General features: G+C 44.1%; 1 protein-coding gene across 1 annotated transcript in view; it reads right to left on the bottom strand.

Annotated features, from left to right (window-relative positions):
* The window catches only part of LOC109896834 (ankyrin repeat and BTB/POZ domain-containing protein BTBD11-A), a 221,837-nt gene that overhangs the window by 16,217 nt on the left and 179,878 nt on the right, over positions 1-25,742 (bottom strand). Inside the window, exons 9-11 of the mRNA XM_020491219.2 lie at positions 3,848-4,074; positions 3,044-3,222; positions 840-942 (exon numbers count right to left, since the gene is read on the bottom strand). Coding sequence (XP_020346808.1) covers positions 840-942; positions 3,044-3,222; positions 3,848-4,074 — 509 coding nt within the window. The remainder of the gene's footprint in view (positions 1-839; positions 943-3,043; positions 3,223-3,847; positions 4,075-25,742) is intronic.

Below are 25,742 nucleotides of genomic sequence, written 5' to 3'. Positions count from 1 at the left end.
TGTCCAATTTGACCTGCATGTGACCTTTTACAAATTACTCAGAATGGCATAGGCTGGACAGATATGCTAGCAGGATACTTAAATGGCATCCCACGTAATCTCCCGTAGAGAGTATTCTAAATGTAAACATTGCTAACTAAGCATATCTATGACCACAAATCTTTACTGGATTGAAGCCTCCTGTATTCATATGAATCTAACAGATGGTATGGTAATATCAGCTACTGAGCTACAGCATGCAGCTTTGGGAGCAACCTAATGAAGCTATTTGGCAAACTGTTTTTCAAATGGAATAATTACGCTCATCTCATTGATGTTCCAAAGAGCATCTTAATTCTTCATCCTCAAAGCAAGCTTTCATTTATTGATGTCACCCTCAAGACCTTCATAGTTGTAATTACAAAATTACATTGTAGCAAATGCTGACTTTTATTAACAACGCTGAACATATTAGATCAAGGTTCAAGTAACTAGAACACATCAACACCAGCGCATCGATAATTCAAAATCTATATGCACTCTCGATGGTGCTAGAGACACAAACACAAATGTGTGGAATACAACTTGAACTGCCAACGTACAGTATAGCAGAACAATCATTTTCAAGCTCTAGTTTTCAAGCTTCCATTTCATTCTACACTGTTAATGATGAATGAAGATAAATTATTATTGCAATTTCTATAGGGCCACTCCTCCATCCCATCACATTTAAGCACATTTTAGAGGCACCACAAACACAAAGAAGGAGGCAGGTAACGGCTGCTTCTGCTGCCTTTCTGAACATGCATGGCGTGGGTGCAAACCGTTTCCACTCAGGAGCAACACCTTCCTTTGCTCACCAAGTCTCGAGGTCTGCTTCCTCCTGATCTCAGTGAGTTTGGGGATAGGGAAGGGCCCATAGCACTGGGAGAAAATCACAGACAGCTGGCTGATCACCTCATTCTGCAGGCCAGGCAAAGAGGGAGATGAGAAGACAGAAATGGACATGGGAAATGTTTGCAAAAAGGGCAGTTATGTACTGCTGTAAGAAGAGTTATTAAAACCTGTTGCAACTCTAGGGGCAGTATTTTCATTTTTGGAAAAAATTTAAACGGGATATTTTGTCAAGATGCTAGAATATGCATATAATTGACAGCTTTGGATAGAACACTCTCTAACGTTTCCAAAACTGTAAAGATATTGTCTGTGAGTATAACAGAACTGATGTTGCAGGCGAAAGCCTGAGAAAAATCCAATCCGGAAGTGCCCCAGGTTTTGAAAGCGCTGCGTTCCAATGAGTCCCTATTCAGCTGTGAATATGCCATCAACGAGCTTACGCTTTTTACGTATTCCCCAAGGTGTCTACAGCATTGTGACGTAGTTTTACGCATTTCTGTTGAACAATAGCCGTAGGCGGCCACATTGTGTAAGTGGTCACATGGTGGCTCCGAGAGAGAGCACCTTGAGGATTGATTATAAACAACGTTTGCCATGTTTCTGTCGATATTATGGAGCTAATTTTGAAAAAAAATCTCAGTTTTCGTGATTGCAATTTCCGGTCGATTTCTCAGCCAAACGTGAAGAACAAACGGAGCTATTTCGCCTACAAAAATAATATTTTGGGAAAAAATTAACTTTGGCTGTCTACCTGGGAGTCTCGTGAGTGAAAACATCTGAAGTTCATCAAAGGTAAACGATTTAATTTGATTGCTTTTCAGATTTTCGTGACAAGGTTACCTGCTGCTAGCAAGGCATAATGCTATGCTAGGCTATCGATAAACTTACACAAATGCTTGTCTAGCTTTGGCTGTAAAGCATATTTTGAAAATCTGAGATTACAGGGTGATTAACAAAAGGCTAAGTAAGCTGTGTCTCAATATATTTCATTTGTGATTTTCATGAATAGGAATATTTTCTAGGGATATTTATGTCTGTTGCCTTATGCTAATTAGGTTCAGTCGTTATGCCGTTGCATTATGCTAATTAGTTAACGCTCCCGCATGCGGGTTTGGGAGTCACAAGAAGTTTTAAATAGAAGGCCATAGAGTTGAATGTTTTGCAATTCATGCATGAATATAATGATACAGATTGAAGAACATATCAAAGCTGCTACATACAATACCAGTCAAATGTTGGGACACACCTCAAGGGTTTTTCTTTATTTTTACTATATTCGACATTGTAGAATAATAGTGAAGATATCAAAATTATGAAATAACACACATGGAATTATGTAGTAACCAAAAAAAGTGCTAAACAAATCAAAACATATCTTATATTTGACATTCTTCAAAGTAGCTAACCTTTGCCTTGATGACAGCATTGCACACTCTTGGCATTCTCTCAACCAGCTTCACCTGGAATGCTTTTCCAACAGTCTTGAAGGAGTTCCCACATATGCTGAGCACTTGTTGGCTGCTTTTCCTTCACTCTACGGTCCAACTCATCCCAAACCATCTCAATTGGACTGTCGTTTCTCTTTGCTTATTTGAGCAGTTCTTCACAAAATATGGACTTGGTATTCTTACAATGTAGAAAATAGTAAAAAGAAAGAAAAACCCTTGAATGAGTTGGTGTGTCCAAACTTTTGACTGGTAATGTACATTGGGAAAAAATATATGTAAAAAGTATATCATACGAAGATGCAAATTAAGAAAAGTCAGAAAGTAAATGATTGAGACAGACTTGCAACAGGACAATATTGGAATTTGTACTGTAAAAAAGCAAGTGATGGGTAAGAAAAACAAGAAATGTTAATAGAAACATGTGCCATGAAAGGAGGTAGGACCCTAAGTTTTTCCTGGCCACGTGACCTACAGGAAAAAGTCAGACTGCACAGAACTAGTGACTGGAATTTTTCCTGGTCACATGGACACAAAACGGGAACATTTTTTATAAAACATTTTGGAAACTAAAAATGAAAAGGAACGTTTCTTATTGGAAAAGTCCACATAGTCCTTCCCTGTTTCAGTCTGTTTTCTTCTGTTTGGTCCCTAATGAACATGACCACAGTGGACAGGGAATTCCAGAGCCTTAAATTGGGGAGGACACACAATCACATCACCTTGCTGGCATGGAGGATCTGGAACATAAGTGGCAGGCCATGGGTGATGAGCTCCGCAGTGTACTCTTCCTCCTGGATGCAGCTGAAGTCCTTGAGCAGACCCTGGATCAGTGGGCGCCGGTGCTGCAGGAAACAGGTGCGCAGAGACTCCAGCCAAGTGTGCAGGGTCCAGGGGACACCTGGGAAGACCAGCAGCAATTAATCAATAACAAAAAAGTAAATACTGTGGCTGCTAGCTACTACACCAGCAGGAAAAGCAATTAGATAAAAAATGGCTAAAGCACTGACCATGCCTGCCTCACTCTATAATGGTGATAGATGAGCTTAAAGTGCAGCTGTTGCTGTCTGTGGTGTATATGGAGTGGTGGTGCAGTTTTTCCATTGGCCCTCAGTTGTGGATATCTATGGTGGTCTTGTACAGTCCATGGACTCACCTAATCAGTGAATGTCTACTATACTGTATGATGGCAGTGCATTAGCATTATTTTGATAGGTGATGATTGCCGCGCGCAGCATAAACACAGCTCCCAGCAGTTGAAATCGGCACACGTATAATTACAACCAATTAGCAAGTCGGAAATGTCAGAGTTTCCTAGTTCCGACTAGCACTTGGATGCTGTATCAGACCTGGGTCAAATCCATACATCAAATACTTTCAAATACTTGACGTACACCTGATTAATCTGCATTTTTGGGACTGTTCCATTTGCTCCATTTTACCAAAACTAGTCTAGTGCACTTTAAGTTTTTGAAAGTGTTTGACATATCGTGTTTGGCACGGGGTGAGTGCATGTTAACTCTGACCTAAACTGCGGATGTCTATGGTGATGTCCACATGGCCGTGCTCAGTGCTATGGTACATGGCCTCTCTCAGGGCCCTCAGTTTGGCCTTTCCTGTTCGTTGGAGGGTCCCGACGGCCTGGGGAGGTTTCTTCTCCCCGGGCACCAAGCTCTTGGCCAGGATCTCCTCCAGGGAGAGGACGTCATCCTTTTCTTTCTCTCCATGAGACAGAAGCTTCCGGAACACGTTTCTAAAAGGGGGAGGTTTGTAATGTTGGATTTATATTATAACTCACACACCTATCATTCTACCAGATGCAAGGAGAAAAACGGTAAGCTGAGTAGAAAAGAAACCCCAACACACGAGTGATCTTTAAAGCCTCTTCGGGCTAGGGGGCAGTATTTTCACGTCCAGATGAAAAGCATGCCCAAAGTAAACTGCCTGCTACTCAGGCCCAGAAGCTAGGATGTGCATATAATTAGATTTAGATAGAAAACACTAAAGTTTGTAAAACTGTTAAAATAATGTCTGTGAGTATAACACAACTTATATGGCAGGCGAAAACCTGAGAAAAATCCATCCAGGATAAAAACATTTTAGGTAACTGTGGTTTCCATGCATTTTCTATGGGAACCTAGATTTCTGTGGCAATTGGTTGTAGTTCCTATTGCTTCCACTAGATGTCAACCGTCTTTAGAAATTGGTTGATGTTTTTCTTTAGAGAAAAGAAGAAGTACGGTTGTTCAGAATGAGGGTCTAGCCTGGTGTCCTTTTTTTGTTTGGTGCGCGCTCCCCTGAAGCTCGCTACACTTTCATTTTAGCGGCAATTGAACACAGTTTATTCCGTCTTAAATTCGATTGATTATTTACATTTTAAAAAAGCTAAAGTTGGATTAGAAACGTTTTTGAAATAAGTTTACAGGTATGTATTAGATTATTTGTAGTCATGTTGGTCGAGTTGGAACCGGTGTTTTTCTGAATCAAGCGCGCCAAATAAATTGACATTTTGGGAATATAACGATAGAATTTATCGAACAAAAGGACCATTGGTGATGTTTATGAATGTCATGTGTTTGTTTTGTGGGGTGCTATCCTCAGATAATCGCATGGTTTGCTTTCGCCATAAAGCCTTTCTGAAATCTGACACGTTGCCTGGATTAACAACAAGTGTACCTTTAATTTGATGTAGTGCATGTGTGATTGTATGAAAGTTTAATATTTCGAATTTAAAAAAAGCAAAAACAATTTTGCGCTCCGCAATTTCACTGGATGTTGTCGAAATGTTCCGCTAGCGGAATCCCAAGCCGTAACAGGTTTTAATGCTCCACAGATTTAATGGATCTTTTCTCCAATGTTTCAGTCCCAATATAACTTCATCAGGAACACTCCAGCGTGTTGGAGTTTCTTTTCTAGGCCGAGGATGCGTGACGATATCTAACCTCCCGTTCCGCCCCTGTCCCGCCCTTGTCTCACCCTCCAGAACACCAGAGCTAAACAACAATCACATTTTGCATGTGTTAGCTGTCAAACTCAAACATAATGCAAACACAGGTCAAGTGATCATTACAGTATAACCCAGCTACCTGGGACGTGGAAATTTCAACATTCTCTTCATATTTGGGTCACAAATGATATACTGTAGACTTAATGAGAATTTGTACCGCTATGATCAACAACATTGGAAAAACACCCTACAATTAGTTACAATCCTCTTTTAAAGGTATATGGCCAGGATATGTATGGCTTGTACACTCTTAGAAAAAAGGGTTCCAAAATTATTCTTTGCAGAGGGATGGAGTTCTACCAAGAATAGTTTTCATCTGAAAAAACACTTTTGGAATTAAGGGATATTTGCCTATAGTTTGGAAGGCAAGAAGGGTTCTACATAGAACCCTTCTAAAGCCGGGTGAACACTACACAAAATATCGCTGAGCCTCTCTTAGTAAATTACTGTCTTTTCTGTAATTTTTTGTCTTGCCAACATAGTGGTGCGCACACTAAACGATCTGTCACAGACTGGGTGTCACATACTACAAGATTCTTCACTTAGTCCTGAGGATTCTCGATACCATGCTATAGCACGAAAACAAAACAGGAGTTTGTCACGAGTCAGACAGTGGCAAAACAAATATGGAGTTTGACAGTGAAGAGCAGCTGGCCAGAAAAAGAAGACATTTGGGTGAGGCCATGGTTGGTGAGACAAGGACAGTTTGGGTTGTATGTTCTGCAGAGAGAGTTGGAGGAAAGTAATGCCCAATCAACACAGCTAGCTAGCGTACTAATTGATGTTTTTCATACAGTGCATGTAGTATGTCCTAATATCACTTACATTACCAATGAAGGGTTGTTATTGTTTTGTTGTTGTTATGGCTGTAGCACCAATACAAATTCATAAGAATTATTGTTGCATGGAAATAGAATGATCCGATTCAGGATATTTAGCTCTAATAGGGCTACATTGTGCTCTGCCTTCACCTATAGGTTTCCCCCCACGATAATAGATGCATGATAGGACAGGGTTCAGGGAGCTGCAGCGGATGACCTCAGACACATTTGATTTCCTGCTGGGGATGGTGAGACTCATCAGAATGCAGGACTTCAAGATGAGACCATTTTTTGGCAATGGGTGGGTAGGCCTATATCATAACAATTTTACATGATTGTTTTGTTTTGTTTTCTAAATGTTTGTCTTTTTCATGAAGAATCCCACAGATTCCAGTATAGGATTGTGTGCACTGTGTCCAAGATTTTTATGGAGACCTGTGAAGCCCTCCATCGGGTCATGAAGGAAGAATTCCTGAAGGTAGGCCTTGGTCACCACACAGGACTGTAGACATGAAGCTGTATTTTAAATCCCACAACACAAACATCTGTTTTTCATTTAACAAACTATAGTTTTGGCAAGTCGGTTGTGCATGACAAGTAATTTTTCCAACAATTGTTTACAGACAGATTATTTTACTTAAAATTCACTGTATCCCAATTCCAGTGCGTTAGAAGTTTACATACACTAAGTTGACTGTGCCTTTAAACAGCTTGGAAAAGTCCAGAAAATAATGTCATGCCTTTAGAAGCTTCTGATGGGCTAATTGACATCATTTGAGTAAATTGGCGGTGTGCCTGTGGATGTATTTCAAGGCCTACCTTCAAACTCGGTGCCTCTTTGCTTGACATCATGGGAAAATCTAAAGAAATCCGCCAAGACCTCAGAAAGAAATTGTGGACTTCCACAAGTCTGGTTCATCCTTGGGAGCAATTTCCAAATGCCTGAAGGTACCATGTTCATCTGTACAAAAAATAGTACACAAGTATAAACACCATGGGACCACGCAGCAGTCACACCGCTCAGGAAGGAGACGCGTTCTGTCTCCTAGAAATTAATTTACTTTGGTGTGAAAAGTGCAAATCAATCCCAGAACAACAGCAAAGGACCTTGTGAAGATGCTGGAGGAAACAGGTACAAACGTATCTATATCCACAGTAAAACGAGTTCTATATCGACATAACCTGAAAGGTCGCTCAGCAAGGAAGAAGCCACTGCTCCAAAACCACCATAAAAAAGACAGACTACGGTTTGCAACTGCACATGGGGACAAAAAAATAGTAAAAATAGTCAAATAAATAACAATAAAAATAACAATAATGAGGCTATATACAGGGGGTACTGGTACCAAGTCAATGTACAGGTTAGTCAAGTTATTTTTTATATGTTGGTAGGGGTAAAGTATCTATGCATAGATAATAAACATAAGTTAGCAGCAGTGTAAAAACAAAGGGAGGGGGGTGTGTGTCAAAGGGAGGGGGGTGTGTGTCAATTCAAATAGTCCAGTTAGCCATTTGAATAATTCAGCAGTCCTTTTGGTCCTAGACTTGATGCTCCTGTAACGCTTGCCATGTGGTAGCAGAGAGAACAGCCTATGACTTGGGTGACTGGAGTCTGACAATTTTTTGGTTCTTCCTCTGACACCGCCTAGTCTATAGGTCATGGATGGTAGGAAGCTTGGCAACAGTGATGTACTGGGCCATATGCACTACCCTCTGTAGCGCCTTATGGCAGATGCCGAACAGTTGCCAAACCAGGCGGTGATGCAACCGGTCAGTATGCTCTCAATAGTGCAGCTATATGACTTTTTGAGGATCTGGGGACCCATGACAAATCTTTTCAGTCTCCTGGGGGGTGAAAGGTGTTTGTGTGCCCTCTTCACGACTGTGTTGGTGTGTTTGGACCATGACAGTTTGTTGGTGATGTAGACACCAAGGATCTCGAAAATCTTGACCCGCTCAAATACATCCCCGTCGATGACAATGGGGGCCTGTTCGGCCCTCCTTTCCCTGAAGTCCATAATCAGCTCCTTTGTCTTGCTCACATTGAGGGAGAGGTTGTTGTCCTGGCAACACACTGCCAAGTCTTTGACCTCCTCCCTATAGGCTGTCTCATCGTTGTCACTACTGTTGTGTCGTCAGCAAACTTAATGATGGTGTTGGAGTCTTGCCTGGCCATGCAGTCATGTATGTACATGGAGAACAGGAAGGGACTAAGTACGCACCCCTGAGGGGCACCTGTGTTGAGGATCAGTGTGGCAGATGTGTTGTTTCCTACCCTTACCACCTGGGGGCTGCCCATCCGTCCCAAGGTTCTTAGCTTAATGATGAGCTTTGTGGGCACAATAGTGTTGACCACTGAGGTGTAGTCAATGAACACAGGACAGCCGCTTGAACATAAACTTTAAAAATAATAAAAATGCGTTTTTTGGCTAAAATGCTGTCTCGAACATGTGAAATTTCATGTGCCTAAACTTGTATGCCATCTGTAAATACGAATACAATTTTAAAATTACAAGCCTAGGTCATTAATAAGCCAACCTTCCCGCTAGCCATTATTGGCTGTGATGGGTGGGCTGGCCATGCCGAGAGATGAGTTTGGATTGGTCTGCCTTATAGCACGCTTCTGTCTATTTGAACTGGTCAGTATGTTGGTAATCCTGTCTAACGCTGTTTTTTTAAGCGTTCATCCACGCATATGGGTAAGAGTCTAGCTACAGTTTCATATATTATATTTCTAATTTTGTCAGAAAGTTGTTTAAATTGCAAATTAAAGCTTGCTGTTAGCTAGCTAGCTATCTATTGTTTTTTAAATTCTTTTTTTTCTAGAGGGTGGATCAACTTAATATTGCGGAAAGAATGTTGCTTCCAATGTAATTGTCTGCATCATTTCCAATCCCCCATATTTTTGTGGTAAATATATATATCCATACACGCATGCATATATATACACACACATACACATACCTATGTAGACATACATACTTTTTTAAAGAATATACCTTTATTATTATTCCCTGCAAACCCTACCGCCGATCCCCCAATTGAAGTAAACTAATAAACACTTCTGCTTCTACCTTCAATCCATACATCTTATACACATTCTACAGACACAGTCTACTTTACAATAGTTCTCTCTTGTTTGTGTTTAGTCCTTACTCTATTTCTGATGTCCATCCAGTTTGATTTCTATTTGTAACTATGCTATTTCACAAAAGTTCCGAACCCATATACATTTTACAAATCCCGTATACTTAAAATGGTTTATCTTGTTATAGGCCCACCCTTCAGCTCCATTCAACCCCTCCCAGCTGTCTCTCAACATCATCCATTTCGGATTTATACTTTCCATATATTTTTCAACTGTGCGGTGATGCTTCACAAAATATTTTGAACCTTCCTATTCTCATAGCTTCTACAGATTGTAAATGAAAAATAAAACATTTTGCTAAAATAATGATTATATTGTTGATTGATTGAGTATGGCTTTTCAAATCACCCAGTATTGCTATCTGTAGTGTTTGTTCTAGGCAAATGTTGCAATTCTTCAGCCATTCCTGGACCTGTGGGGTTAATGCGGTAATCGGGGGGAAGCTGTAACATATAACAAACCTCGTTCACTCTCCTCAGGACTTTAAATGGCCCCACAAACCGCAGACCCAGCTTCCGTCAGGGCAGGCGGAGGGGCAGGTTTCGGGTCGAGAGCCAGACCCGGTCCCCCGGTGTGAACACCACACTGCGGTGGCAGTCTGCATTCTCTTTTTGACACGGTGAACACAGACACGGACAGCTTCCCATGTCTCCTCTATGCGTCTGAACCAGTCGTCCACCGCAGGAGCCTCGGTCTGACTCTGATGCCAAGGCGCCAGAACCGGCTGGTACCCCAGTATGCACTGGAAGGGAGAGAGGTTAGTGGAGGAGTGGCTAAGCGAGTTCTGTACCATCTTGGCCCAGGGCACGAACGCTGCCCACTCCCCGGCCGGTCCTGGCAATAGGACAGCAGAAACCTGCCCACATCCTGGTTTACTCTCTCCACCTGCCCATTACTCTCAGGGTGAAACCCTGAAGTAAGTCTGACCGAGACCCCCAGACGTTCCTTGAACGCCTTCCAGACCCTAGACGTGAACTGGGAACCTCGATCAGACACTATATCCTCAGGCACCCCGTAGTGCCGGAAGACGTGCCTAAACAAAGCCTCCGCAGTCTGTAGGGCCGTAGGGAGACCGGGCAAAGGGAGGAGACGACAGGACCCTGTGAAGGTGGAAGATCAGTCAGAAAATCCACTGACAGGTGCGACCAAGGCCGCTGTGGAATGGGTAAGGGGTGTAGCTTACCTCTGAGCAGGTGCCTAGGAGCCTTACACTGGGTGCACACCGAACAGGAGGACACATAAACCCTCACGTCATTAGCCAAGGTAGGCCACCAGTACCTCCCGCTCAAACAGCGTACTCTCCAACCAATCCCAGGATGATCAGAGAAGGGTGATGTGTGGGCCCAATAGACAAACCGGTCACGAACAGCAGACGGGACGTACAGACGCCCAGCGGGACACTGGAGGGGAGCGGGCTCTGCACGTAATGCCTGCTCAATGTCCGTGTCCAGCTCCCACACTACCGGCGCCACCAGGCACAAGGAGGGGAGTATGGGAGTGGGCTCCATGGGGCACTCCTCTGTGTCATACAGTCGGGACAATGCGTCTGACTTCACATTCTGGTATCCTGGTCTGTAGGAAAGGGTAAACACAAAACGGGTCAAAAACATGGCCCACCTTGCCTGCCGAGGGTTCAGTCTCCTCGCTGCTCGGATGCTTCCTGCAACACTAACTCAAAAAAGTTCTGGGACACTGTAAAGTCCATAGAGAATAAGAACACCTCCTCCCAGCTGCCCACTGCACTGAAGATAGGAAACACTGTCACCACTGATAATTCCACCATAATTGAGAATTTCAATAAGCATTTTTCTACGGCTGGCCATGCTTTCCACCTGGCTACTCCTACCCCGGTCAACAGCACTGCACCCCCCACAGCAACTCGCCCAAGCCTTCCCCATTTCTCCTTCTCCTAAATCCAGTCAGCTGATGTTCTGAAAGAGCTGCAAAATCTGGACCCCTACAAATCAGCCCGGCTAGACAATCTGGACCCTTTCTTTCTAAAATGATCTGCTGAAATTGTTGCCACCCCTATTACTAGCCTGTTCAACCTCTTTGAGATTCCCAAAGATTGGAAAGCAGCTGCGGTCATCCCTCTCTTCAAAGGGGGACACACTCTTGACCCAAACTGCTAGAGACCTATATCTATCCTACCATGCCTTTCTAAGGTCTTCGAAAGCCAAGTAAACAAACAGATTACCGACAATTTCGAATCTCACCATACCTTCTCTGCTATGCAATCTGGTTTCAGAGCAGGTCATGGGTGCACCTCAGCCACACTCAAGGTCCTAAACGATATCTTAACCGCCATCTATAAGAAACATTACTGTGCAGCCGTATTCATTGATCTGGCCAAGGCTTTCGACTCTGTCAATCACCACATCCTCATCGGCAGACTCGACAGCCTTGGTTTCTCAAATGATTGCCTCGCCTGGTTCACCATCTACTTCTCTGATAGTTCAGTGTGTCAAATCGGAGGGTCTGCTGTCCGGACCTCTATGGGGGTGCCACAGGGTTCAATTCTTGGACCGACTCTCTTCTCTGTATACATCAATGATGTCGCTCTTGCTGCTGGTGAGTCTCTGATCCAACTCTACGCAGACGACACCATTCTCTATACTTCTGGCCCTTCTTTGGACACTGTGTTAACAACCCCCCAGGCAAGCTTCAATGCCATACAACTCTCCTTCCGTGGCCTCCAATTGCTCTTAAATACAAGAAGAACTAAAGGCATGCTCTTCAACAATCGCTACTTGCACCTGCCCGCCTGTCCAACATCACTACTCTGGACGGCTCTGACTTACGTGGACAACTACAAATACTTAGGTGTCTGGTTAGACTGTAAACTCTCCTTCCAGACCCATATCAAACATCTCCAATCCAAAGTTAAATCTAGAATTGGCTTCCTATTTCGCAACAAAGCATCATTCACTCATGCTGCCAAACATACCCTTGTAAAACTGACCATCCTACCAATCCTCGACTTCGGCGATGTCATTTACAAAATAGCCTCCAATACCCTGCTCAACAAATTGGATGCAGTCTATCACAGTGCAATCTGTTTTGTCACCAAAGCCCCATATACTACCCACCATTGCGACCTGTACGCTCTCGTTGGCTGGCCCTCGCTTCATACTCGTCGCCAAACCCACTTGCTCCATGTCATCTACAAGACCCTGCTAGGTAAAGTCCCCCCTTATCCCAGCTCGCTGGTCACCATAGCATCTCCCACCTGTAGCACACGCTCCAGCAGGTATATCTCTCTAGTCACCCCCAAAACCAATTCTTTCTTTGGTCGCCTCTCCTTCCAGTTCTCTGCTGCCAATGACTGGAACGAACTACAAAAATCTCTGAAACTGTAAACACTTATCTCCCTCACTAGCTTTAAGAACCAACTGTCAGAGCAGCTCACAGATTACTGCACCTGTACATAGCCCACCTATAATTTAGCCAAAACAACTACCTCTTTCCCTACTGTATTTATTTTATTTATTTATTTTGCACCCCATTATTTTTATTTCTACTTTGCACATTCTTCCACTGCAAATCTACCATTCCAGTGTTTTACTTGCTATATTGTATTTACTTTGCCACCATGGCCTTTTTTTGCCTTTACCTCACTTATCTCACCTCATTTGCTCACATCGTATATAGACTTGTTTATACTGTATTATTGACTGTATGTTTGTTTTACTCCATGTGTAACTCTGTGTCGTTGTATGTGTCGATCTGCTTTGCTTTATCTTAGCCAGGTCGCAAATGTAAATGGAGAACTTGTTCTCAACTTGCCTACCTGGTTAAATAAAGGTGAAATAAAAAGAAAGAAAGAAAGAATGTACTCCAGATTGCGGTGGTCAGTCCAGATGAAAAATGGGTGATTAGCCCCCTCATCATCAACCCGTATGGCATGACGAGGTACTCATAATTCCTTGAGGTGGTACTGAACGCAGTCTTCCACTCGTCTCCCTCCCGCGCTCCTGAGATCTAGTTTCGTGAAGAAGCGCGCCCCGTGCATTGACTCAATCGCCGTGGCGATGAGAGGTAGCGGGTAACTGTACCTCACCATGATTTAATTAAGACCTCGAAAGTCAATACATGGGCGCAGACCTCCCTCCTTCACAAAAAAGAAACTCGAGGAGGCGGGTGAAGTGGATGACCGAATGTACCCCTGACGCAGGGATTCAGAGACATATGTCTCCATAGATGCCGTCTCTGCATGTGACAGGGGATATACATGACTCCTGGGAAGTGCGGCGTCGACCAGGCGATTTATAGCACAATTCCCCTGTCAATGGGGTGGTAATTGAGTCTTCTTACAGAAGGCGAGATCCAAATCGGCATATACAGGGAGAATGCGCACGGTGGAGAGGTGGTCTGGACTTTCCACCGTAGTAGCACCAATGGAAACCTCTAAACACCTCCCCGAGCACTCGTGACCACCCCCTGAGAGCCCTCCGTTGCCACGAAACAGTGGGATCATAACAGACTAACCAGGGTAGGCCTAGCACTATGGGAAACGCAGGAGAATCTATAAGGAAGAGATTGATTCCCTCCTTATGACCCTCCTGCATCACCATGCCCAGTGGCGCAGTGACCTCCCTAATCAACCCGGACCCTAATGGTCGACTGTCTAGGGCGTGAACTGGGAAGGGCATATACACTGTAACAATGGGGATCCCTAATCTATCGGCAGATGATCTGTCAATGAAATTCTCAGCTTAGCCTGAATCGACGAGCGCCTTATGCTGGGAAAACTCAGGAAAACGTAACGTTCAAAAACATGTGGGCAACAGAGAGCTCTGGATGAGTATGGTGTCGGCTCACCTGGGGTGATGCGAGAGTGCCCTGCCTGCTGCCTCGACTCCCAAGAGGAACCTCCCCAGCACCGACCGGCAGTGTGCCCTCTGCGGCCACAGATGGTGCATGAAATGGAACCTCCTCCGGGGTCCCTAAACGCAGCACCTCCCAGCTCCATGGGCGTCAGAGCAGTGGTGCTGGGGGATGGAACTGACAGACCCCGATCTGGACGTCCGCAGGTAGCCAGCAGGTTATCCAACTGAATGGAGAGGTCCACCAGCTGATCTAAAGTGAGGCTGGTGTCCCTGCAGGCCAACTCCCAACGGACATCCTCGCGCAAACTGCAATGATTGTGGTCGATCATGGCCCTGTCGTTCCATCCCACACCAGCGGCCAGGCAGTCCGGAGCGAACTCCTGGGCGCTCCTCGTCCCCTGCCTCAGATGTACGAGATGTTTAAATCTTGGAAGTGGTCTAGTGATCTCTTTCTCCCCACACGATGTTGGCCCACTCCAGGGCTCTCCCTGAGAGGCATGAGACGAGGGCGGACACCCTCTCTCGGTCCGAAGGCGCCGGGTGAACGGTTGCTAGGTAGAGCTCCAGTTGTGATAGGAAACCCTGACATTGTGCAGCCGCCCTCTCATAATCCCTAGGGAGTGCCAGACGAAACCCACTGGGACTGGGGGAAAGAGGGGCAAGTAGTGGAGACCTTGGTTGCGCTGGCGGAGGAGCTGGAGGATCTCCCTTTCTCTCCCAGCGATCCATAGTCTGTAGGACGAGATCCATGGTGGCGCCGAGATGATGGCGCATCGCCGCTTGCTGCTGGACACGCTCCACCTGTTTGTGATTTTTTTCAGGCGGTGGGTGTAGCTGGTGCATGACGTCAGACGCAGGAAAGCAGATATGAGTGAACAACGCACTTTACTTGAGAAAACAGCACAAGTAACAATACCAATGTGCGAACAATAACGGTTGCCACAAAACACGGGTGAAACAGCACCTGGAAAAACAGCCAGAAACATACCGACCTTAACAATAAACAATCACACACAAAGACATGGGGGAAACAGAGGGTTAAATACATGACCAGTAATTGGTAAATGAAAACCAGGTGTGTGGGAAACAAAGACAACACCAATGGAAAATGAAAAGTGGATCTGCAATGGCTAGAAGACCGGCGACGTCGACCGCCGAGCACCGCCCGAACAAGGAGAGGAACCGACTTCGGCGGAAGTCGTGACAGGGTGGCTATTTGATGAATCTCAAATATACAATATACTTTGATTTGTTTAACACTTTTTTGGTTACTACATAATTCCATATGTGTTATTTCATGGGTTGACGTCTTCACTATTATTCAACAATGTAGAAAATAGTAAAAATAAAGAAAAACCCTTGAATGAGTAGGTATTCAATTTTTTTTACTGGTAGCGAATGTAGTTTTTTATTTCCTTTTTTATTTAACATTTAGTTAACCAGCAAGTCAGCCTGTTATAAAATGTTATAAAAATATGGGACAAAATACACATCACAAAAGGAGAGACAACACAACTCTACATGAAGAGAGAACTTAGACAACAACATAGCATGGCAGCAACACGTGACAACATAGCATGGTAGCAACACAACATGACAACAACATGGTAGCAACAAAACATGGCAGCAGCACAAAACAGGGTACAAACATTTTTGGGCACAGACAACAGCACAAAGGGCAAGAAGGTATAGACAACAATACACACGTAAAGCAGCCACAACTGTCAGTAAAGTGTCCATAATTGAGTCTTTGAATGAGGAGATTGAGATAAAACTGTCCAGTTTGAGTGTTTGTTGCAGCTCGTTCCAGTCGCTAGCTGCAGCAAACTGAAAAGAGGAGCGACCCAGGGATGTGTGTGCTTTGGGGACCTTTAACAGAATGTGACTGACAGAACAGGTGTTGTATGTGGAGGATGAGGGCTGCAGTAGATATCTCAGATAGGGCGGAGTGAGGCCTAACAGGGTTTTATAAATAAGCATCAACCAGTGGGTCTTGCGACGGGTAAACAGAGATGACCAGTTTACAGAGGAGTACAGAGAGCAGTGGTGTCCTATAAGGAGCATTGGTGGCAAATCTGATGACCGAATGGTAAAGAACATTTAGAACCCCCTTACCTGCCGATCTATAAATTGCATCTATCATGGGTAGGATGGTCATCTGAATTAGTGTTAGTTTGGCAGCTGGGGTGAAAGAGGAGCGACTACGATAGAGGAAACCAAGGCTAGATTTAACTTTAGCCTGCAGCTTTGATTTATGCTGAGAGAAGGACAGTGTACCGTCTAACCATACCTCCAAGCTCTTAACCCTCAGAGGTAGCAATCACACCTGTGGGGAGAGGGGCATTCTTCTTACCAAACCACATGACCTTTGTTTTGGAGGTGTTCAGAACAAGGTTAAGGGCATAGAAAGCTTGTTGGATCCTAACAAAGCTTTTTTGCAGAGCATTTGTGTACTCATGAGTACACCACACCACTCATGAGCTATACGAGATAGAAAAGACGGAATCATATTAGAGGACTACTGAAGTTATATTATTTCAGTGTAGATAAGGAAAGGGCTGGTTAAAATAAAAACATAACAGCCAGACAAGCCAGTGTATGAATCAAATGGATTTACATATGAATGGAGTGGAAATGAGTTAACTTCGTGATCTGTAAGGTAAATAACTTTGTGTCAAGCAGATTACACAATGGATTAGACATGGATTTCATGTTGTAATGTTAACCAGGGATGGCTCCTGGCAATCTGTGAGAAACGTTAACTAACTAACTACTATCTGTGAACTAATGTTTTCCCTCTACAGTATGTGGTTAGTTTTCAGAATGAGAGAATTAGGTGTAAATGAGGCGTTGCTTGTTAAACAAGTGGATTCAGGGATCAAGTGTAGCTGGAGCTGGGCCTGGATTAAGCTGGATGCCACTATGGTGAAAGGAACACCACGCACTTTCCCCCCTTTCTCACCTTTTCAATACAGTGGATAAAAAGGGGTATGCCAGGTGTGCTCTCTGCCAGAAAAGAGATCAAGTATCTCCAACAAAGGGTATCATGCGCTGTTGGTACATTGTAGAACAGATGTCCACAGGGAGAAAGTATACAATGTAACAATATGTAGTGTAGCCCAAAGATATTGCCTTTGTTGTGTTGAACTTGACAGTAACACTGGTGTGTGTGTTAGGGGGGATTATTACATTTTTTACTCGGTGAACGTTATTTTTGCACACATGTAGCCTTTTGCACTTGATCAATGGCTACTATAGTGGCCACTATACTTGAATCGAGCAAAACATTGAATTGCTGTTTGTTTTATTCTATTTCTACATTAAGATGTTTTTCCCAGGTGGAATATTTAGATGTGTGTGGTCACAAGCGTTCTATTATAAAGGCTTTCATGACTAACTGCAATATTGTTGTATTGTTTTTTCTCAAGACTTGAGTGTCATTTGCAGTAAAGTCTAGGCAACAAATAACATTGGACTGCTTTCTTTGTCTATTTTTTAGCTGTGAGTTAGTTTCACATTAACCACTTTTTATTTTACACACAGAGACTTGTCATGTACATTAGATCATATTCTTTGCTGTGTAATTAGTTAAAACCTGCATTTCCCCCAAGCAGGGATTTTTTTGCATGTTTCAGTGCAATTTGTTTTTTTGGGGGGGGCCCTCACCAGTTTGCATCCCTGGTTAACAAGGTAGATCGAAGTAATGTTTTCATTTTAGCTCAACAAAACTTTTTTGTTGCGGAAAATCAGCCTTGTTTGCATAGCGATGATGAAAAAAAAGTAATTTAGGCTATAATGATCTGCAAAGTTTGAATCATTAGGTCATCACACTGTTAATATAGCAACAGACGCTAAGAGTTTCTCAAATCCCATTGTGATGCAGAGGGGGGGACACTTTGGCCTGGGGGACAATATTTGGCATGACAGGCCCCGAACCCAAGTTTTGGAACCACTGAACTAACCTCTCTATCTCCTCTGCTTCCTCCTGCACGCATTGTAGGTTGCCTCAGCCTCACCACTGAGTGCCACATCACTGTCTGTCTCAGAAGCCTACCCTCTGTAAAGCAAAGTTATTATGAGAACTTAGTAGCCTCTTTTTTGCTCCTCCTAAGGTAGGCTCCATTTAATGTTAGCTTCTTAAGAAGAGTAACTACTTGCCTACTTGAGCCGTCTCCGAGCTGGGATAGTTTGTTTCACGTTTCACGTCTCGCCTGTGCCGCGAGAGAGCGGACTTTGCCATTTGAGGCAGTGGTGAATATGCTGCTAGAATTCAGTCAGATCAAGAATATAAGCATTCTGATTAATGCTGATTAATGCTGGGAGCAATGCTTAGATGATGACCCTTATTAGATTTCTTATTGTGAAATATATACCGTATATATTTTTTCATTACATAAAATTACGTTATGTAGTTATGTTCCTGCTTGTGATTTGTGAGTGGTTAGTGGTTTGATGACATATTATTTTGTGAAAGGCAGGACAACGGGTTCACAGTGGATCTGCATTTGATGTATGGGATAATGATGATGACAGAACCCTGCGAGTTTATATTTAGAATTACGATTGGCAAATGTGTAATAACATTTTGCAAGCTTGTATCATAATGTGTACATTTTTTTTAACAAGGTTAGACACAGCGGGTTACCCGACATGGAAGATGAAGATGCACTCAATTCTACAAAAATGGGGCAATCACACATCAGTTGATCAGCAGATACGAAACAGACCCCGTCCCAGGGAAGTACTACAATCCTGGTCGTTGTGGATCGGTTTTCTAAGTCCTGTCGTCTCATCCCGTTGCCCGGTCTCCCTATGGCCCTGCAGACTGCGGAGACCTTGTTTACCCATGTCTTCCGGCACTATGGGGTGCCTGAGGACATCGTTACTGATCGGGGTCCCCAATTCACATCCAAAGTATGGAGGGCGTTTATGGAGAGACTGGGGGTCTCGGTCAGCTTAACCTCAGGTTTTCACCCCAAGAGTAATGGGCAGGTGGAGCGCGTAAACCAGGATGTGGGCAGGTTTCTATGGTCATATTGCCAGGACCGGTGAGTGGGCAAGGTATGTTCCTTGGGCTGAGCTCGCTCAGAACTCCCTACGCCACTCCTCAACTAACTTGTCCCCTTTTGAGTGTGTGTTAGGTTACCAGCCGGTCCTGGCCCCATGGCATCAGAGCCAGACCGAGGCTCCTGCGGTTGAGGAATGGGTACAGCGCTCCAAGGACACCTGGAAAGCCATCCAGGAATCGCTAAGGTTAGCGGGAGAACGGCAGAAGAGGAGCGCTGACCAGCACCGCAGTGAGGCCCCCGCATTTTGGACACGAGACGCCGGGTGAGGGGCCTACAGTACCTCGTGGACTGGGAGGGGTACGGTCCGGAGGAGAGATGCTGGGTTCCGGTGGGGAACATTTTGGACCCTTCTCTCCTGAGAGATTTCCACCGCCTCCAACTGGATCGCCCGGTGCCTCGTCCTCGAGGCCGGTGGCTGCGCGCTGCTGGAGCCGCGCGTCAGGGGGGGGTACTGTCACGACTTCCGCTGAAGTTGGCTCCCCTGCCTGTTCGGGCGGTGCTCGGCGGTCGTCGTTACCGTCCTACTAGCCGCTACCGATCCCTTTTTCGTTTGTCTGTTGGTTTTGCCTTATTAGTTTCACCTGTGTGTATTTTGGTTTAATTAGCTTCCCTATATGTAGTAGTTTGACCCGCCCTTGTTTTGTGCGGGATTGTCTTTGTTACGTGTGTACATATTAGGTCGTGGTGTATTTTATTTTCTATAATGGACACCCTGTGGTTTTGGGTTGTCTGGTATAGTGTCCTGCGCCCTGTATTGTATTGGGCTTATCAGTTTGGTGTGCAATAGTAAAGCACTTTACTCCGTTACTCTCTCTCTGCGTCTGATTCCTGCACACACACCTAGTCCCGCGTGACAACCAGTGTGCTTGACAGGTGTTGCCCCACCTTGCACAAAACAATATCCCATTAGCAAGGAAGCTATCGCTGCTACTAAAGTAGTGATTAAAGATCTATGGGACATGGGTATAGTTGAAAAGACACATTCTGCCGACATAATTGTTCATACTCTTTTGACAATGAATCGAGCTGCACAGGTAACAGCTACTCATTGGATCTGGTGGTCAACTGTGCTGGAGGCTCCTAAGATCGTCATAAAATGTGGAACACTATGTAATCCAGTTACTCTGATGCTTCCTCCAGATACTACATTTCTTGATCATGAATGTTGCGAGTTGGTTTTGGATCAGCTTTCTGATGGGTTAACTAAAATCCATTGGAAAACCCTGAGTTTATCTTTTACACAGATGGTTCAAGCATTGTGGAGGGGGGTGTGAGGAAAGCATGCTTGGCAGATTCTAGAATGGACAATGTGATAGTGACAGGCACGTTACCTGCAGGAACATCAGCACAGGTGGCGGAATTGGTCAACATCTGTTTAGAATCTGTATAGGGGTTTCATTCCTGGACTCAAATCTAGACGTGGTAAGTTCTCATTGGTTCGAATGGTCTATACATTGAGCCTGAAATGGGATACTCGTTACCTGGCCACTGGCCAATTTTACTGCAAGGAATTCTAATTGGTCAACCGAAGGCTAGGGTTGCGGGTTATAAATTACATCCTGTCCCTTTGTTCTGTGGAGAATCATTGAGGACAGGGAAGAATGAACATCGGCCATCTACTTCCCAGCCTAACAACTATGATTTGTTCTCTTTGAATAAACCTATTTTTCTCCCCCTGATTTGCTTTAGGTTCTGTGTTATTGAAGATTAACATCAACTGCTAACAGTGTGAATTGATATTTGAATAAAGTCATAATCTCTTTCTACAAATTTACATAACTTTCTACAAACTTACAAATCTCTTGGTAACATGACAATAGTGTCAATTCAGACCATGTGTAGATAAAAAAAATATGAAAGCGTGTTTTTGATTGCCAGCAGAATATTCATAGTTGTAAATGGACTTAAATTGATAATTTGGAAAATAAATTATGCTTGCAAACCTTATTGATGTCAAGTTACACATTTGTGACTGTTATAAAAAATGTCACACCATGACACAAGCTTGCGAAATTAAATGACACATTTGCAAGTCATACTTGCAACCACAAATCTCAATGTGACCACGAAATTCTAAAGAAACTCACAGGGTTTTGTCATTATTATTATCCCATTGCTGTTGCTGTTTGTGATCTATAAATGTGACGTAAAGCTTTAAGGTGTGTGTGTGTGTGGCGGTTACTGCTGTTCAAGATTAGGGAGGACGAGAATATGTTTTAAACATGGCCTTATTTCTATTACAACATATTTGATGAATGTCATTCATATTCCATTCACCCAGCTCAATGCAACATCGATCGGTTTAGGTTACTAAATAATACTCGACTTTGCCCTATACCCATCATGAGGTTGCTACAACCTAGAACCTAGAGTCGATTGACACGCCCGTTTGTCACACGTGGTGTCATTTTGAATGCGGAATAACTTGGTGTTTGTTTATGCTAGAGAGTTACCGTTCATTGCAGTGGCTGCAGATCAATCCCCTCTTCGGCCCATATTTTATTTATTTATTTATTTTACCTTTATTTAACCAGGTAGGCAAGTTGAGAACAAGTTCTCATTTACAATTGCGACCTGGCCAAGATAAAGCAAAGCAGTTCGACAGATAAAACGACACAGAGTTACACATGGAGTAAAAACAAACATACAGTCAATAATGCAGTATAAACAAGTCTATATACAATGTGAGGTGAGAAGGGAGGTAAAGGCAAAAAAGGCCATGATGGCAAAGTAAATACAATATAGCAAGTAAAATACTGGAATGGTAGTTTTGCAATGGAAGAATGTGCAAAGTAGAAATAAAAAATAATGGGGTGCAAAGGAGCAAAATAAATAAATAAATTAAAATTAAATACAGTTGGGAAAGAGGTAGTTGTTTGGGCTAAATTATAGGTGGGCTATGTACAGGTGCAGTAATCTGTGAGCTGCTCTGACAGTTGGTGCTTAAAGCTAGTGAGGGAGATAAGTGTTTCCAGTTTCAGAGATTTTTGTAGTTCGTTCCAGTCATTGGCAGCAGAGAACTGGAAGGAGAGGCGGCCAAAGAAAGAATTGGTTTTGGGGGTGACTAGAGAGATATACCTGCTGGAGCGTGTGCTACAGGTGGGAGATGCTATGGTGACCAGCGAGCTGAGATAAGGGGGGACTTTACCTAGCAGGGTCTTGTAGATGACATGGAGCCAGTGGGTTTGGCGACGAGTATGAAGCGAGGGCCAGCCAACGAGAGCGTACAGGTCGCAATGGTGGGTAGTATATGGGGCTTTGGTGATAAAACGGATTGCACTGTGATAGACTGCATCCAATTTGTTGAGTAGGGTATTGGAGGCTATTTTGTAAATGACATCGCCAAAGTCGAGGATTGGTAGGATGGTCAGTTTTACAAGGGTATGTTTGGCAGCATGAGTGAAGGATGCTTTGTTGCGAAATAGGAAGCCAATTCTAGATTTAACTTTGGATTGGAGATGTTTGATATGGGTCTGGAAGGAGAGTTTACAGTCTAACCAGACACCTAAGTATTTGTAGTTGTCCACGTATTCTAAGTCAGAGCCGTCCAGAGTAGTGATGTTGGACAGGCGGGTAGGTGCAGGTAGCGATCGGTTGAAGAGCATGCATTTAGTTTTACTTGTATTTAAGAGCAATTGGAGGCCACGGAAGGAGAGTTGTATGGCATTGAAGCTTGCCTGGAGGGTTGTTAACACAGTGTCCAAAGAAGGGCCGGAAGTATACAGAATGGTGTCGTCTGCGTAGAGGTGGATCAGGGACTCACCAGCAGCAAGAGCGACCTCATTGATGTATACAGAGAAGAGAGTCGGTCCAAGAATTGAACCCTGTGGCACCCCCATAGAGACTGCCAGAGGTCCGGACAGCAGACCCTCCGATTTGACACACTGAACTCTATCAGAGAAGTAGTTGGTGAACCAGGCGAGGCAATCATTTGAGAAACCAAGGCTGTCGAGTCTGCCGATGAGGATATGGTGATTGACAGAGTCGAAAGCCTTGGCCAGATCAATGAATACGGCTGCACAGTAATGTTTCTTATCGATGGCGGTTAAGATATCGTTTAAGACCTTGAGCGTGGCTGAGGTGCACCCATGACCAGCTCTGAAACCGGATTGCATAGCAGAGAAGGTATGGTGAGATTCGAAATGGTCGGTAATCTGTTTGTTGACTTGGCTTTCGAAGACCTTAGAAAGGCACGGTAGGATAGATATAGGTCTGTAGCAGTTTGGGTCAAGAGTGTCCCCCCCTTTGAAGAGGGGGATGACCGCAGCTGCTTTCCAATCTTTGGGAATCTCAGACGACACGAAAGAGAGGTTGAACAGGCTAGTAATAGGGGTGGCAACAATTTCGGCAGATAATTTTAGGAAGAAAGGGTCCAGATTGTCTAGCCCGGCTGATTTGTAGGGGTCCAGATTTTGCAGCTCTTTCAGAACATCAGCTGAATAGATTTGGGAGAAGGAGAAATGGGGAAGGCTTGGGCGAGTTGCTGTTGGGGGTGCAGTGCTGTTGTCCGGGGTAGGAGTAGCCAGGTGGAAAGCATGGCCAGCCGTAGAAAAATGCTTATTGAAATTCTCAATTATGGTGGATTTATCAGTGGTGACAGTGTTTCCTATCTTCAGTGCAGTGGGCAGCTGGGAGGAGGTGTTCTTATTCTCCATGGACTTTACAGTGTCCCAGAACTTTTTTGAGTTAGTGTTGCAGGAAGCAAATTTCTGCTTGAAAAAGCTAGCCTTGGCTTTTCTAACTGCCTGTGTATAATGATTTCTAGCTTCCCTGAACAGCTGCATATCACGGGGGCTGTTCGATGCTAATGCAGAACGCCATAGGATGTTTTTGTGTTGGTTAAGGGCAGTCAGGTCTGGGGAGAACCAAGGGCTATATCTGTTCCTGGTTCTAAATTTCTTAAATGGGGCATGTTTATTTAAGATGGTTAGGAAGGCATTTTTAAAAAATATCCAGGCATCCTCTACTGACGGGATGAGATCAATATCCTTCCAGGATACCCCGGCCAGGTCGATTAGAAAGGCCTGCTCGCAGAAGTGTTTCAGGGAGCGTTTTACAGTGATGAGTGGAGGTCGTTTGACCGCTGACCCATTACGGATGCAGGCAATGAGGCAGTGATCGCTGAGATCTTGGTTGAAGACAGCAGAGGTGTATTTAGAGGGGAAGTTGGTTAGGATGATATCTATGAGGGTGCCCGTGTTTAAGGTTTTGGGGAGGTACCTGGTAGGTTCATTGATTATTTGTGTGAGATTGAGGGCATCAAGTTTAGATTGTAGGATGGCTGGGGTGTTAAGCATGTTCCAGTTTAGGTCGCCTAGCAGCACGAACTCTGAAGATAGATGGGGGGCAATCAGTTCACATATGGTGTCCAGAGCACAGCTGGGGGCAGAGGGTGGTCTATAGCAGGCGGCAACGGTGAGAGACTTGTTTTTAGAGAGGTGGATTTTTAAAAGTAGAAGTTCGAATTGTTTGGGTACAGACCTGGATAGTAGGACAGAACTCTGCAGGCTATCTTTGCAGTAGATTGCAACACCGCCCCCTTTGGCAGTTCTATCTTGTCTGAAAATGTTGTAGTTTGGAATTAAAATGTCTGAGTTTTTGGTGGTCTTCCTAAGCCAGGATTCAGACACAGCTAGAACATCCGGGTTGGCAGAGTGTGCTAAAGCAGTGAATAGAACAAACTTAGGGAGGAGGCTTCTAATGTTAACATGCATGAAACCAAGGCTATTACGGTTACAGAAGTCGTCAAAAGAGAGCGCCTGGGGAATAGGAGTGGAGCTAGGCACTGCAGGGCCTGGATTCACCTCTACATCGCCAGAGGAACATAGGAGGAGTAGAATAAGGGTACGGCTAAAAGCTATGAGAATTGGTCGTCTAGAACGTCTGGAACATAGAGTAAAAGGAGGTTTCTGGGGGCGATAAAATAGCATCAAGGTATAATGTACAGACAAATGTATGGTAGGATGTGAATACAGTGGAGGTAAACCTAGGTATTGAGTGATGAAGAGAGAGATATTGTCTCTAGAAACATCGTTGAAACCAGGAGATGTCATTGCATGTGTGGGTGGTGGAACTAATAGGTTGGATAAGGTATAGTGAGCAGGACTATAGGCTCTACAGTGAAATAAGCCAATAAACACTAACCAGAACAGAAATGGACAAGACATATTGACATTAAGGAGAGGCATGCTTAGTCGAGTGATCAAAAGGGTCCGGTGAGTGGAGAGGTTGGTTGGTGATTTAGACAGCTAGCCAGGGCATCGGTAGCAAGCTAGCATAGGATGGAGGTCTGTTGTTAGCCACCTCCTGCGCTCCGTCAGTAGATTAGTGGGGTTCCGTGTGGTAGAGGGGATCAATCCAAATCACACAACAACAACAAAAATAAAAACAATAGATATAGTTATAGAGGCCCAAGAAAAAAACATAATAATAATAATAAAAAAATAATAAAAAAAAAAAAAAAAATGTCCGATTGTCTATTCAGATAGCAGCCGGTAAGACAGCTAACGGTTAGCAGGCCGCAGATGGGCGTTCAGGTAACGTCGCG

This window comes from Oncorhynchus kisutch, linkage group LG9 (genome assembly GCF_002021735.2).
Source record: "Oncorhynchus kisutch isolate 150728-3 linkage group LG9, Okis_V2, whole genome shotgun sequence".
Taxonomy (NCBI): domain Eukaryota; kingdom Metazoa; phylum Chordata; class Actinopteri; order Salmoniformes; family Salmonidae; genus Oncorhynchus; species Oncorhynchus kisutch.
The sequence above is the reverse complement of the archived record's forward strand: the minus strand, read 5'-3'. Positions and strand labels throughout refer to the sequence as shown.